Consider the following 15279-nt stretch of genomic DNA (forward strand, 5'->3'; position numbering starts at 1 on the left):
CATGTATGGGTGAGCCTCATGCTGCATCTTGCTCGCTCCCATGCTATTGACGTGACTTGCTTGGGTACTTGTTGGATACCTAGCCACAAGGAGAGGGACAGGCAAGACCAGCGACCGACGACAGAAATGGCTGCAAATTGGGAGCTCGAGACTGGGTGGTGGATGTCCGTTGCTTCGACATTCAACAAGTTCGAAATTCAGGTTGAGAAAGTGAGAAGATTGGGAAAGTGAGATTAAGAACGTGAGAGCGAAGAGTGCCTTGGATATGTGCGAGAAACAACCATTGAGACCTTCCTTCCTGAAAAACGTTGAAAACAGTTGAAGGTCATGTTCGAAACTCTTTTCAGAGCCTAAATACGAGACGCCACGTTGAAACACACTAAGGGAGACCATGGCGTAACCACACAGCACCCCTCCGGACTGTAGCTTATGCTAAATGTGCCTACTTACTATCTTTAAAGGTTTTTCAACTGCACTGAAACACCTCTCGACCGTTCTAGAAGGCGTATTGACATACTTTTACGACGTCGTCACTCTCATCACAGGCCTCTCAAATCTTTTGAAAGGCCTATAGACTAGGTACCTACTATCCTTCATGATCTATAAATTATCTGTTAAGGTTTTGAAAGATAATTACTACGCCTCTCTACTTTCTTTCAATACCTTTCGACTATCTTTTCAACACATAGTAACGTGCATGATAAGCGAGCGACGCAGATAAGCGAGCGACGCACTCTCCACCACAACACGTCTCTTAAATATCTTCTACTACAATTCACCACCAACAACCATGGACGGCCCTTCAAAAGAAGCTAGACTTCTTCTTGCCCTCGAAGCTATTCAAAATAAGGAGGATCTTAGTATCCGTACTGCAGCCAAGTTATATAACGTCCCAGAAGCAACCCTCCGCCATAGGCGTAATGGCCGACCAATGCGACGCGATATTCCAGCCAACTCACGTAATTTAACGGATCTGGAGGAGAAGACGATAGTTCAGTACGTCCTTGAGCTATCTGCACGCGCATTCCCACCTAGATTAAGTGGCGTGGAAGATATGGCCAACCAACTGCTACGCGTACGCGACGCGCCTCCTGTTGGCAAACGCTGGGCCCATAACTTCGTTAAACGCCAGCCACAGCTCCGTACGCGTTTTACGCGCAGATACGACTACCAGAGAGCTAAATGCGAGGATCCAAAGGTCATTACTGAGTGGTTTATACTCGTACGGAACACCAAGGCCAAGTACGGTATTGTAGATAACGATATCTACAACTTCGACGAGACTGGGTTTATAATAGGCATTATCTTCGCAGGTATGGTAGTTACAACCTCGGACGGCCTTAGCAAGGCAAAACTGGCCCAGCCTGGTAACCGCGAGTGGGCAACGGTAATACAGGGAGTCAATGCCCTCGGCTGGGCTATCCCGCCCTTCATTATCTTGGCCGCACAGTACCACCTTGCCAACTGGTATACCGAGTGCAATTTACCGTCTACTTAGCGCATCGCAACTACCGATAATAGCTGGACTACCAATCCGGTAGGCCTAGATTAGATCAAGCACTTCGACTATCATACAGCGTTCCGTACGAAGGGTAAATACCGGTTATTAATCCTCGATGGCCACGAAAGCCACCACTCAACTGAATTCGAGCGCCACTGCCAGCAGAACAATATTATCACGCTCTGCATGCCTCCACACTCCTCCCACCTCCTCCAGCCACTCGATATTGGCTGCTTTGGGCCGCTAAAACAGGCGTACGGCCGCCAGATCGAGGGCTTAATGCGCATACATATCAACCACGTAAGCAAGCTCGAGTTTCTCTGTACCTTCCGCGAGGCTTTCTTCGCCTCTATAACGGAGAAGAATATACAGGGTAGCTTTGCGGGTGCTGGCCTTGTTCCATACGATCCAGGGTGCTTTCTAAGCTAGATATAAAGCTTCGTACGCCAACACCCCCATCCTCAAGGCCGGGCACGGCACTACCTTAGGTATTCCAGACACCACAAAACCCCCGAAGCCAACTCACAGTCAACGCTTATTAAGACTCGCATTACCAACCATCAAAATAGCTCCCCGACCTCGATGTTGGTTGCTATAGACCAGCTTACTAAGGGTACGATGGCTGTGATGCACCAGGTGGCCCTCCTTCAGTCAGAGAACGCTTCGCTCCGCAAGGCCAATGAGGCACTAAGTAAGCGCCGGAGAGCTAAAAAAACACGTGTACGGCTCGGAGGATCACTTACTGTGCAAGATGCACATGATCTACTGGACCAGAAGGCCGTGGGTGGGGAGGCAGTGGAAGAAATACAGCCGGATGGCGGTAGTGCAGGGGGCTCGTACGAAGGTTCAGTGCTGTGGTGTGTGCGGCAAGCCTGGCCATAATGCCCGCACTTGCCAGGAGGCTGCAGAAGGGTCTGATTCAGCTGTTTCTGACGTAATTGTAGTTGGTTCTTAATGTTGTGGTCTAGCAATTGAGGATAGTTATAGTAAGGTGGTGGAGAGTGCGTCGCTCGCTTATCTGCGTCGCTCGCTTATCATGCACGTTATATATTTTAAGGTCTTCATATACCATTCGGAGGCATATTCACTATCTTTTAGGGCATATTAATTCTGTTTTGAAGCCGTGATTCCAATTTGTAATCTCTATTATTTTGTCCACGACGTATCTATTGCCAGCCGTCACGGTGGGTTCTTTCCACATTGTTGTGTTCAAAATAGGGTCACAAACTGAGGAGGAAAAGATTGTGGTGCTTCTCAGGCTATGTATGCTGCCAAAAACCCCCCCCAATTTATTCCCACTACCCATGGCTCCATCCTACCTGCCGTCACGATCTAAGCATGATTCACCCACCTCATCAGAGCTCCCTACGTCATTCAGCTCAAGCAACTGACCGGCCTCCTGCTCAGCCACAGACTTTCGACCTAGCTTTTCAAGAAGTCACAGAATTTCTTCGCTTCTGTTCGTGTGATCCTCGAGGTCAACAAAATGTTTCGAAAGAGGACGGCACCGGTAGTCGTTGTAATAGTTCTCAAGCAACCACAATCCCGCCCCCTCCGGATTCTCCAGTCATGACCGCGGCACCATCGGTCATACGTTCGAAATATGGCTTCCTGAAAATTGATTACAACGGCAGTGCCGTCCTTTTTGATGGGAACGCCGTGGGGCTGAAGTTCACCATGGTCGATTTGACACCACCACCAGAGCTCGTTGTATGCGTCTATCACGCAGTCCGGTTCTATACCATCATCCGCTTTTCGGCACTCCATATCCCAATTGATTGGATAGTACGCGCTGTCATAGATCTCGGCGATATATTCTTGGGGCGTTTCCTCGCCCGGAAGCTGGACGCTGCCGGCAACTGCGATGTGCCCATTATACTCATCATCGTCGAGGGGAAGATAGGGATTTCGGCGTTGAAGACTGGGAAGGTCTGCATAAGAGTAGTCCTCTTCGTAGTCCTCTTCGTAAGGCCAGTCCTTGGGACCCAGGATCGTCTTGGTAATCGTGAACACCAACTCCTCGCTACCAGGAGGACACGTCTCGAGTGGGGGATTTCCACAGCAAATTGTAGTTGAGCCCCTCTCGTGTGAGGAAAGTGGCGACCGTAGTTGTTCACCTCCCTGGTCCATTTTCCACAGTAGGCATACCCATACGCCTCTCCAAACGGACTTGGAAGTACATGTGAATTGATGCGAAGAGTCGTGCCGTTTGGTGTAAGGGTGTTCTTCTGGATCCTGCTTTTGCTCCATGTTGAATTTCTTGTTAAAGCTCAGATGGTGATAGAATTAAGGGGAATAAAGCTGGGGTGTACGCAGCAGGGAGCAAAGGAAAAAACACAGCTGCAGGTACCTGGCTGAAGCCACGAACACCTCAAAACTCTAAACCTCCATTCAAATCCCCTCTGCAATCTTTGATGGCCTATGGCTGCAAAGTGGGTTCGACTGGACTCCGCAGTTTTACTTACCCATCACACAGCGTAATCGACGGCAAATGCATTCGTGGTAGTCGCGCGAGCAGCCGGAGCTTAAAATGAGTCAAGACCGTGACGACATGCTTCGATAACCAGGCTGCCGAGTAGCCTTGTGAAGGTCACTGGTTCGAGGGGCCCATGAGTACGAGGTTGGCATCGAGACATGGAACTGATCTTCTTCGTGAGCAAGCAAGGCAGCAGCGCAAGCAAACCAAAGTGTCTGGTGAAAATTTAAAATCGGTGTTTGAAAGTTAATTCAAAAGGAGGCTTTCCTAGAATCAAAGTTTGGGTTAAGTAAAATGGCAACGCCTCCCGCTCCTTGAGAACGGCATCCTGACTCGGCCTTTTTTCAACGCCTTTCAGATGCGGCGTCCTAAGGTAGTAGCTTGACGGTCGGAAAGAAAGGCGGAAGAAAACAAAGTTCTATTGGGTCTTGCCGGGAAGTCTCGGGTATACATGAGTCTCTCAGTTACCAAAATTCTCTTCATCATTTTTCTCTCTTTGTTCACCGTATTAATAATTGTTCAAACTAACACACTTGCTATCTAATTCCCCAGCGAGTCGAAGAGCCTCAAGCTCCACCTCTGACTTACGGCTTAACTGCTCAAGCAGTTGCAGTAGTTGTGAAGCCAGTTCCTTATGGTGTTCATCATCAAGGAATGATTCGTCCAAAGAGCTGAACTGGGAGTCATTCTGGTAGGTTCCCAACAACCAGATCCCTGTCTCCTCTGGATTTTCCAACCAGGACTCCGGAACCCACTCGTCCCATGGACCTCTTTCCGTATCCTCGGGATGTTCTGCCTCCACAAGCTTCCACGATGGTACGCCGTAGGAATCAGCTTCAAAGGGCCAATGCCGCCACGCAGGTGAAATGTGCTCGCCCATGGTTTTGAACTCGTCTTCTGAAAGGTCGGGGTGCACCGTACGAGGATGCCGAAGAAATTTCATATCTCCAATGAACGAATGGAGAATTGTTCGGTTGAGCTTAATGATTTTAGCAGTGCCGTCCTTGCATAGCAACAAATCGTATGGGCGCAACTCATAGCAATTGATCTCACACCACCACCAAAGTTCCTCATTTGCGTCGGTCAGACTCTTGAGGGTGTTGAGCCTGTCGAATTCGGGAAGTAGAGGAAGGCCTGCCTTGTGCTGTTTCGCCTCCCGGAGAAGCTTTGACCTGGGTTTGGCGTCGGCTTTCTCCAACAGGACCATTCGGACCCATCGGTGCCCCGCTGGTCCAGGTAGAGCAAAGGTCCATGAGCCATGGAACCCAAGCGTAGCTCGGCCGGGTCCTAGCTGTGGCGACTCCATCATCTGTGTATCTTTTCGCTCTCCAAACTTCAGCTTCAAGGCTAACCGGGTAGTAAGCCCCATCATAAATCCTGGCAACATCCTCTCGTGGTGCTTGATCACCCCGAAGTTGAACCTTTCCGACAACCACAACCGCACCGTTGTACGGCTCGTCACCCAGTGGCAGATGTCGATCTTTTCTCCTAAGCTCGGGGAGTTCCTCAGGATAGTAACGGCCCCCGGATGACGTAGTCTGGGTCATATTTGAGACGGCCATCACTTTCTTCGTCTAAAAGCACTGGGCGGTGGCGATGGCGATCGTCAAAAGACTGTTGTTTGGGGCTAGTGACAGTTTTTTGTAATCGTAAACTCAAAAGCCCCAGAGCCTAGCGGAACAGTTTCAACTGGGGGGTTGTCAAAGACATACGATATTTGAGCGTCGAGGTGAGAAGGAAAACCAGCATCGCCTTGGTAGTTGTTCCATTCCCGGGGCGGTTCCCCGTAGAAGAACCCGTGCTGGAATCCAAATGGCTGCGGAGGTTCGTGTGTTCTGATAGAAAGGACATTGCCCTCCCTGTATGGGTGCATCTCCATTGTTGTCTGAGATTGGCTGAATAAACAATGGGGATCGAGACACCTATGCGCGGACTGAATGCTACTGGACATTGACTTGAATTTGCTTTGTGAGCCCTGCGAGAATTGAGTAATAACCCGACTCTGAGCCAGCAAGAAGAGGGACCAGAGGATAGCAGTTCCTGTTGGAGTGGACAATTAAATAAGGTTGATTGATTTTGAAATAGCTTTCGGTAGGAGCTAAGATTTTAAGCTTTAAACACCCTTCAGCCAATTAAGCACATCAAAGAAAAAAGAAATGGAGGTTGCTCTTTTGGTTAAGGGCTTTGAACTAAGATGTTCCTATTATCTTTTGGGCCCTTGCTTCAAGTTGCAGTCTATTATTTTGTCCATGACCACATGCCAAGGACCTGAGAAACTGCTTGACCATCGAGTGTGAATCTTTTTTTCAACTGAACATCAGAGGGAACCCCCACAATAACATTTGTTTCAAGACAGCTGATTTCGAGTTCAAAACGGCCGACAGAAACGGTGCAGCACACCGACCGTTATCTCAAGTAACTCTTACACAACATCCGACTGCGGTGAAGGTACTAGAAGACACAAATCCTGCCTCTCCCACATGGGAGCCACCTCTGGCTGCATGTACACGCTGTCCTGCATATAGGATTGGTCCATCTTGCACTATCCATCAGCACACAAACGTTGCCGTGTCACCTGCCCTTTGAGCTTGCCGAACCCATATCCGCTTCGTATATACAGGCTACCCAAACATCCAGACGTTAATGTACACTATCGCACCCTCATCGGAAATCGTCACCCATTCGTAACCTGTTTCTGGAGAACAATCCCGAGCGCCTGAGCCCCTGACCATTCCACGCTATCAAACATCTAACAAATTGACTTCCTGGGTAATAACCTCCTGATGCAATACGCCCCCCCGCCCACTTTTAGGAAGCCTCCCTTTATGACATTTGCTTTTTAATACAGTACACGGCGGCCCATGATCAACTCCCCCAGGCCATTACAAACAACAATAAATCAAAAAATGTGTATATGGTATATGTTCCGGTAGTCCTTTCGTATCGACGACCTCGCTGAGATCATGACATCGTGGCTACCTAACTTCATTCATATGGGCAAAAACAGAAGCACAAGCGTGCTATCCGCTATTTTTAACCCATGATCATCCCCTTCATGCCGGACAGATCACCCTCCTTGGCAGCGATCTCGAAGTACCCATAAATGATGCTGGATACACAGGTTAGCATGATGTACAACTTGAAGAGTGAAGATGTGGGTAAACTTACGTAACAGCAAGAAGAGTTCCGGTACCGGAGCCGAGCGCACCCATGAGGTCGCTGGCAACAGAGAGAGCACCAATGCAGGCGCCACCGAAGGCAGCGGCAGTGGGGATAATGCGCTTGAGCTCCTTGTACATGCTCTGCTCACGGTGGCCAGCCATAACGAGACCCTGGTCCTTGAGTTGCTTGGCAACATCGCGGGGGCTGGAGCCAGAAACCTCAATCCAGGTCTTGGAGAAGACGGCGCAGGCGGTGAGCATGTAGGCAATATAGACGAAGGTGTGGATGGGGTCAAGCATGGCGTCCTTGAAGTTGAGGGGAGGAGACATGTAGTAGACGAGACCGGAGATGGCGGAGAGCTGCGAAGAGCCGTCCTTGGCCTCCCAGACACCGAAAAGACGGACCAGAAGGTTCTCGGAGAAGCGAGAGTAGAGCATCTGGCTGATCAGGAAGATGTTGGAGGAGAGGGCGGACTGAAGCATGATGGGCATGTTTGAGGTGTAGAACAGGCGAATGGGGTACGAGCCACGAGCACCACGCTGGCGGGATGACTTGACAGGGATCTCGACGCGGAAGCCCTGGAGGTAGATGACAGCGGCGAAGACGAGGAGGGTGGCGAGGAGGTTCATGATGTTGGGCAGGTTCTGTCTGTAGAAAGCCTCCTGGAGAGCTCTCTGCTTGTTGGGCCAGGTCATGAGGAGGTGGAAGAGAGCGATAACGGCACCCTCGTACTCGGGGCCACGGCCGGTGTTGATCGAGGTGGGGGAGAAAGCCTTCCACATGATGGACTCGCAGATGTTGGTGGCAATGAAGAGCGAGATACCGCTGCCAAGACCATAGCCCTTCTGGAGGAGCTCATCGAGGAGAATGACGATCATGCCAGCAAGAACCAGCTGAAGGATCAGGAGGAAGACAATACCGGCACCGAGATCGCTGGGAGGGCCGTAGAGACCGGTGAAGACGTAGACAGTGGCGGTACCAACGGAGAGAATGAGGGCGAAGAGCTTCTGGGCGGTCTGGTAGAGCTCACGGTCGGACTTGAGGTCGAGGTTGACATCGATCATGTGAGTGCCGGCAAGAAGCTGGAAGACCATGCCAGACGAGATAATGGGAGTGATACCCAATTCCATCAGTGTACCACGGTTACTCGCCATCATCATGCGCAGCCAGTATAGAGGATCGGATGTGTCTGACGAGACAATGCCGTAGAGGGGCATCTGGCTCATCACCAAGAAGATGAGCAGTGTCAAGCCAGTCCACATCAACTTTTGGTTGAAGGGAATCTTGGTCTCTGGCTGCTGAACCTCGGGGAGGAACGGCACAAAGGGCTTGACCAGGTCGAGAAATCGTACTGCATGGCGAAGACTGGTCAGCGCAACTGTCGCAAACGGGAGCTTCTCAGGTGGGAGCTGGCGATGCTAGAGGGCGGAATCGGCAAAAGGAGATGCCAATTGCAAAGGCGCAAAGCTCCAAAGAGGCGGGAGAGCTGTTGTTGGGCGAAGTTGATGGCCAGCGCGAAGCTGTCGTCATGACGCGCCAGGGAAGTGGGCAGACAGGTCAGGCCAGGTCAAGTACTCACAAGAACTCATGGTGGACAGTGGGATGTGGAAATAGAAAAAAATAAATTAGTAAACCATCCAGAAGAAAAGGAAGGGCGTCAGTGAGCGACAACGACTCTGGGGGATGGCGAGTGTCGTCGGCGCAATTGGGGGAAGAAATAAAGGAAGAAGGTGATGCTCAGCTCTGGATATGGAGCAGAGGAGGCGGCTGCGTAGAGATCTGGCTTCAAAAGTTATTCTGTGATGTGTCCAATTTCGAATGGATCCACACGTGACCCCTGACCACCCAAAACGCTGCGCACGTCCCCCTTTCCCTGTGCAGCGACCAGCTTGCGGCCAGCTCCGACCAGACCAAGCTTTTTGCCAACGCCAAGGGTCCCCTTCTCCAATTGGCCGTTGGAGAGACATGGGGAGCCTCATATTCACTTCAAAGTGAACTTGGAGCTGGAAAAAGAAGAGAATCTCATCAAAATTATGAGCTGGCTTACCTATCCATAGTTGGCTGGCCGCACACAACAACATCCCGTCCTACCTCCCACATGAAGTTCTTTCTGCAAACTCTGCGACTCTTCTCCACAGCATCCCGCGTGCAGATACCAGTATCAAAAGCACCACAAATCCCCATTATCAAGAGAATGAAGCCTCTCATTATCATCTATGGGTCAACCGGCACCGGCAAGTCAGATGTAAGTGCATCTCATCTAGCCTTGGCGTCCGTTGTTGACCACTGTCCCATAATAGCTCGCCGTTGAGCTGGCCACCCGCTTCAACGGCGAGGTCATCAACGCCGATGCCATGCAAATGTACAAAGGCCTGCCCATCATCACCAACAAGATCACACTCAGAGAGCAGAAGGGGATTCCTCATCACTTACTTGGTAACATCGAACTGGGTGAAGATCCCTGGTTCGTGACCCGCTTTAAGCAGGAAGCCACTCGTATCATCTCTGAGATCCGTTCCCGAGACAAACTTCCCATCCTAGTTGGTGGCAGCTCCTACTACATCGATGGCCTCCTATTTGACCAGAGACTTGTAGAGAACCAGAAGACTTCCGAGGAGGGCTGGACCTCAAACCGCGAAGAACTGGCAGCGCAGCATCCCATCCTCAACAGCTCAGGCGAAGCTATGTGGGCAAAACTTCACGAAGTAGATCCTGCCATGGCCGACAAATGGCACCCGAATGACGTCCGCAAGATTCGAACCTCGCTTGAAATCTACTTTGCTACGGGCCGCACAGCATCAGAAATCTATGCAGAACAGAAAACCAAGAAACGAGCCAGATCGCCATATCAGGACCCAAGTCTTGGTGATGTTCTCATCTTTTGGCTCTATGCCCATCGCGACCCCCTCAACACTCGTCTCGACAAACGAGTGGACAAAATGGTCAAGAACGGTCTGGTAGACGAAACTTCTGAAGTCTACGAGTACCTCCAATCTCGTCTAGCCACCGGTGAAACAGTCGATCGTTCCAAGGGAATCTGGCAGTCTATCGGATTTCGCCAGTTCGAGCCTTATCTCCAAGCCCGGAAGGAAAACCCGGATGATGAGGCCAACCTAGCAAAGTTGATGGCTGCCGGCATAGATGATACCAAGACAGCGACCCGCCAGTATGCTAAGTACCAGCTAAGGTGGATGTCTACCAAGACCCTCACTTCTCTCCAGGAAGAGAACCTGATGGACAAACTCTATCTCCTTGATAGCTCCAATCTCGACACCTGGCACCAGGAAGTCTTGGAAAAGGGCGTTTACATCGCGGAGAAGTTTCTTGCCAGCAAGGAGTCGCTCCCTGCTCCTATCTCAATCTCAGAGGCCGCTCGTGAGGTGTTGGCCGAGGCGCTTGAGAGGAGTAACCGAAAGGATACACCATGTCGAAAATACTGTGAGGTGTGCGAAAAGACTTTGCTGACCGAGGAACTATGGCAACAGCACATCAAGAGCACGAAACACAGCAAGGTGGTAAGAGCAAAGAGGAAGAGGGCGTTGATACCCGCCGACCGCGTTCCATCAAGGGCGCTTACGAAGGTTGATGATGATGATAGCAATTTGGAGCCAGAGACAAAAACACAGAAGATCGAGGACGAAAATCTACAAGAACAAAATTTGGAAGGCAAATAAAAATGAACTATCTACCACACATCCTCCGGGCCTCGAACCCATGCCGCAGACTTAGATGCGGGCCACACAACCAAACTTAATTTCAGGCTTTTGCAACCAATTCACCTTTGACTTCTCGACTTCTTTCCTCTCTCCTCAATCCAAATAGGTAAACTCAGCAACCATGACCACCTCCAACCCACAACCTCACCCTTACAACCCCGGCACCACCCTCCACCTCCACACTCATGTCCTACCCCGCCCTTTCGGCACCATACACGCCTGCTTCTACGGTGAGCCCAAAAAGGTCTACAACAAATACAACGGCTTCAACAACTTTCCCGGCTGCCGGGATCAGATATTGGATTTCGTACTGGATAACCGCCCCGTCAAAACCACCCCCATACCCCTCGACACCATCCCATTCACCATCACCAAAACCGCCATCGGCCCCAAGCCATTCGACCTTGACAACCACCGCCAGGAAGAAGAGGAAGAAGAAAGAGAGGGAAGTTCTTCCAAACAGTAATAGTGACAGTATAAAGAGAATTTTTTTAAAAAAAAGACAAAACACAGAGGGCAACGGCACTGCTTACAAAAAAACTCAAACATATTGTTCATCAAAAATCTCAGTTTTCCATTCCATCGTCTGTCTGCTCATGAACCCCCAATTTTTATATACCATATATTTTGTGTAACCAAGCAAAAGAAAAATCCTCCAAAAGCCCACCCACCAACGCAGAAACAATGGTATCACCTGCAAAGAAGAGGGCCATACATGCATGCTATATACAACCAAAAACCAAACCCAGTCTTCTTTACAAGACCAGGTATCTCAAGCCTCAATCTGGCTCTTAACCCACTTCTCCAACCCTCCCCTCGCAATGATCTCCTGCACATTTGGTGGGAGTTCACCCACCTTCTGGCTCCACTGCTGGCCACCCTCACCCTCGGTGACAGTGACCTTGCTCCTCCTCACATCCCACACCAACTTCCAGCCCGTCCTCCGGGTAAGCACCTTGTTACCCTCACCATCAGCCTTGAAAGTCTCCCTCAACCTCTGCACCAGCCTCGGTACCTCAACGCCCATCAGCGCATTGTTGATGCTGTTCCTGCTAAAAATGTTACCAAAGCTGCCTGAGACCACAAGCGGAATCTTCTTGGCCAGGATAGCAGTAGCAGCCTGCTCACGCGAGCTACCACAACCAAAGTTGAAACCAGAAACAAGGATATCACCCTCCTTGGCCACCTGGCCAAACTCCTTGTCGTAGTTCTCCATGCAGACCTCGGCCATCTTTTCGGTGGTGACGTTGTCTTGATAGGTGTACTTGCCGGGGTAGATACCATCAGTGTTGATGTTGTCGGCGTCGCAAAAGACAATCTCGCCCTCGATCTTCTCAGGGAAGCCAGGGAGGATCTCGGTGAGGGTCTCGTCCTCGGCAGTGGACTCAGCAGCAGCAGCCTCGTCACCAGAGAACTCCTTCTCAGCACTGGCAATCATGCTGTCGGCCTGAGCGATCAGCTTGTCGAGAGCCTCCTCAATGCTCATGGCCTTGTCCTGCACCACATCTCCGTTACCCTCGCCAATGATGACCTTCTCGACACCCTCTGGCTTCTGGTACCAGCCTGGACCAGCAATCTTGCCCTTGAGGGCGCTGGCAGCAACGACTTCGGGGCTGGCAAGATAGGCCTTGGCATCGGTGGAACCCATTCTGCCCTTGAAGTTGCGGTTACTGGCGCTGATACCGACCTCACCGGGCTCGAGCAGACCAGTTCCGAGACCAATGCAAGGGCCACAGCCAGAGGGGAGGGGCTCGGCACCAGCGGCAAGGAGCACCTGCCAGTCACCCGCCTCCTCAGCAGCCGCTTGCTCCAGCGTAGAAGCAGCAGCAATGTAGAACTTGACACCCTCAGCAACCTTGGGAATAACGCCGTCCTTGGCGACTTCCCTGAAGACATTAGCGGCGGCGGCGATATCAGAGGCACGGGAGTTGGTGCAAGAAACGAGGTAGGCCTTGTTCAGCTTGATATCCTGGGCCTCGAGGTCCTTAAGTGGGGTAGCAACCTTGACGGAGTTGGGGCCAGCAACAAATGGCGAGAGAGTAGACAGGTTGAGATAGAGTGACTTGGCATAGGTGGCACCAGGGTCGGCTCTGAGCTGGTTGTTGATCAAATCGTCAATCTTCTCGTGTGTGAACTTGCCCTTGGCGGCCTCGGGGTTGAACATGGCCGCCGTCGTCGCCTTGGCTCTGAGCCATTGCTGCAAGACAGAGTCGATAGGGAACAGTCCACTGAGAGCACCCCACTCGGTGGTCATGTTGGCGATGGCTAGACGGTCATCGATGGAAAGGCTACGCATGGTCTCCTCAGAGCCGGTAAACTCGATGGCGTGGTTGAGAACGTCGTCATTGTTGAACAGACCGCAAAGAGCGACGATCACATCCTTGCCAGTTACTCCAGGTGGGAGAATGCCAGTGAGGGTAACCTTGGCAATTGGGGGAATCTGCCACCAGGTTCGCCCTGTAGCCCAGATGCTGGCAGCATCGGTGCGCACCATGGGTGTACCCAGGCAGCCCACACCACCATACATGTTGCTGTGGGAGTCCGAGGCAACAGTGACGGTTCCTGGCCACGCATAGCCCTCCTCCACCATGATCTGGTGACCAATACCCCGACCAGCAGGATAAAAGTCAACGCCGTGCTTGCCAGCAAACTCCTCGATCTGACGATACTTTTTCAAGTTGGCCTCGCTCTTGTTCTGGACGTCGTGATCCAGCGTCATGACGACCTGCCTGTTGTCATGAATCTTGGAGGCGCCGATGGACATGAACTTCATGGCGACTGGCCATGAGTTGTCGTGCGTCATGCAGTGGTGTGGTGCGAGGGTCACATAGTCGCCAGACTTGACCGTCTTGCCTGGCGCAAGGCCCACCGAGTATCTCTGGACGATCTTTTCGGTCAATGTTTGTGGTGTTTGGGTGGCAGACTTGGCGGAGGGAAGAGGGGCAGCGTTCTCGAGCTGCGAGTGGAAGGCTTCTTGACGAAGGCGTGGTGTTGTGGAATAGGCGGCGGTGCGCACTCGAGGAATCGACAATGGTCGCTGACTCCTCGCTGACAGGAGGACCTGGCGGCCACCCCGGCTTGCGGCCAGAGCTAGACTTCTTCTCTGGTGGATGGTTAGCCATTGAGTCCCAAATGAGGTTGTTGTTCATTGCGACATACCACAGGCGCAAACATGATTGTCTTGAGAGAGCAACAATCTCGCCAATTCCAAAAAACACACAGCGATATCAAGACGAATGGAGAGTGGATTGCGGGATCGGAGGGGACGATTGCAAATGTCTCCAATTCGAGTGGGCGGGCGACATGAAATTTTAGTGGGGAGTGGCCACCGGCCGGCAAAAGACCCCTGTCGTTTGAACCCCAGATTGCCGTTCGCCCTCACCGTTCACCGTACTGCTCACGTGCCCACCGGCAGAGGGCTCACCGTGGCCCTTGGCATCTTTACGGAGTACCGCGGTGCCATGATACCGAACCCACCTCGTCTATAACCTCAGCACCATTTAAAACACCGAGGAATTTGGGCGTCGATACCCCTGGTGAGCCATTTTGATGTACATGGTTTCATTATGAGCCACAATTCGCACAATAAATCAGCCCGCAGCCGGGACCTTTACGACTTCAAAAGCATGTGATCCCGGGATACTGTGCCGTGCTCCGTACTTCTTATTCGCAGGACGGGTAGCGCGGGCTCCGGACAGTTTGTATAATCGGAGCAAATCCTGCCCGGACATGCGACGGGACCATACCGGCAACATCGCACACCGTCCGCAGACCTGTGTATCGCCAGAGGCCTCCAGAAATGAGCTGTGTGGCGGTGACTATGGTATACGTATGCGGTATGTGTAGATAATTTCCGAGTTTTCCGTCGTCGTCGAATGATTGTTTCGAGTTACGGCAAGAGGCGCTGGTAAGGTAAGGGCTGGAAAAGGGGCCAACTTGACAGTTCCATATCCAACACTGTGGGTGGCCTGGGATCTCCATGTGTGCAGACTTGTTGAGCCTCACGAAGTTGAGGTTAAAGTAAACAAACTTGCGGTTACAGCCGAAGGAAACCCAGAGCTTTGGGAAGATGCAGATACTTGGTAGATACGGTTATGGGAGCTTATTTAGGCCACCCCGGGCGTGCTCGTGTTCGCATTCCTCGCATCTTGAGCTCCCGTCCCAAGATCCGCGTATTCAGAATCTTATCGATCAAGGGGACAAGGTTAGCAGCGCTCTAATCAGCCCAATCGGGGAATTTGTGGCCCAATCACAGCGGCTATGCGCTAATAAGAGGCTGACAAAGCCGTCCTATTTCCTATCGGGGACACACCAACACCGATGTCCGACAAACAAAGAGATGCACAGAAGCCGCCCAGACTCCACCAGTTGCATTACGTAGCCGGCACGCACACTTCCCGGCCACATTTCGCAGTCTTTGCGAG

The 15279-nt window shown here is 51.5% G+C and overlaps 6 protein-coding genes across 6 annotated transcripts; 2 read left to right on the forward strand and 4 right to left on the reverse strand.

The window, feature by feature from the left end:
• Positions 1 to 3030: 3030 nt before the first annotated feature.
• On the reverse strand, positions 3031 to 3751 carry QC764_206484 (uncharacterized protein; the record flags this gene model as incomplete). The annotated part of the gene is given in 2 exon segments (XM_062944356.1): positions 3031 to 3108; positions 3128 to 3751. The coding sequence occupies 2 exon segments, from the start codon at positions 3749 to 3751 to the stop codon at positions 3031 to 3033; spliced, it is 702 nt and encodes a 233-aa protein (XP_062803172.1).
• A 580-nt stretch (positions 3752 to 4331) lies between these two features.
• QC764_206485 (uncharacterized protein) lies at positions 4332 to 5286 on the reverse strand (the record flags this gene model as incomplete). Its single annotated transcript, XM_062944357.1, is given in 3 exon segments — positions 4332 to 4473; positions 4493 to 5010; positions 5065 to 5286. 3 exon segments carry the CDS (start codon positions 5284 to 5286, stop codon positions 4332 to 4334), a joined length of 882 nt encoding a protein of 293 aa, XP_062803173.1.
• A 1279-nt stretch (positions 5287 to 6565) lies between these two features.
• Positions 6566 to 8907, reverse strand: SEC61 (translocon subunit). Its single transcript, XM_062944358.1, has 3 exons — positions 8719 to 8907; positions 7146 to 8490; positions 6566 to 7086 (listed from the first exon to the last, which is right to left on the reverse strand). Exons 1-3 carry the CDS (start codon positions 8726 to 8728, stop codon positions 7011 to 7013), a joined length of 1431 nt encoding a protein of 476 aa, XP_062803174.1. The 5' UTR covers positions 8729 to 8907; the 3' UTR covers positions 6566 to 7010.
• Positions 8908 to 9033: 126 nt separating this feature from the next.
• Positions 9034 to 10813, forward strand: tit1 (tRNA dimethylallyltransferase, mitochondrial; the record flags this gene model as incomplete). The annotated part of the gene is made up of 2 exons (XM_062944359.1): positions 9034 to 9384; positions 9440 to 10813. Exons 1-2 carry the CDS (start codon positions 9238 to 9240, stop codon positions 10811 to 10813), a joined length of 1521 nt encoding a protein of 506 aa, XP_062803175.1. The 5' UTR covers positions 9034 to 9237.
• Positions 10814 to 10976: 163 nt separating this feature from the next.
• QC764_206505 (uncharacterized protein) lies at positions 10977 to 11321 on the forward strand (the record flags this gene model as incomplete). The annotated part of the gene is made up of 1 exon (XM_062944360.1): positions 10977 to 11321. The coding sequence occupies one exon, from the start codon at positions 10977 to 10979 to the stop codon at positions 11319 to 11321; it is 345 nt and encodes a 114-aa protein (XP_062803176.1).
• An 84-nt stretch (positions 11322 to 11405) lies between these two features.
• On the reverse strand, positions 11406 to 14992 carry LYS4 (mitochondrial Homoaconitase). The gene is made up of 2 exons (XM_062944361.1): positions 14015 to 14992; positions 11406 to 13958 (listed from the first exon to the last, which is right to left on the reverse strand). Exons 1-2 carry the CDS (start codon positions 14027 to 14029, stop codon positions 11628 to 11630), a joined length of 2346 nt encoding a protein of 781 aa, XP_062803177.1. The 5' UTR covers positions 14030 to 14992; the 3' UTR covers positions 11406 to 11627.
• Positions 14993 to 15279: the final 287 nt, after the last annotated feature.

The sequence above is a fragment of the Podospora pseudoanserina genome, chromosome 2 (genome assembly GCF_035222485.1).
Source record: "Podospora pseudoanserina strain CBS 124.78 chromosome 2, whole genome shotgun sequence".
Classification (NCBI taxonomy): Eukaryota; Fungi; Ascomycota; class Sordariomycetes; order Sordariales; family Podosporaceae; genus Podospora; species Podospora pseudoanserina.

Excerpts from the sequence above, each read along its gene's own strand:
- SEC61 (XM_062944358.1), bottom strand. Across the intron at positions 7,087-7,145 it reads GGAACTCTTCTTGCTGTTAC|CATCATTTATGGGTACTTCG; the intron begins GTAAGTTTACCC and ends CTGTGTATCCAG.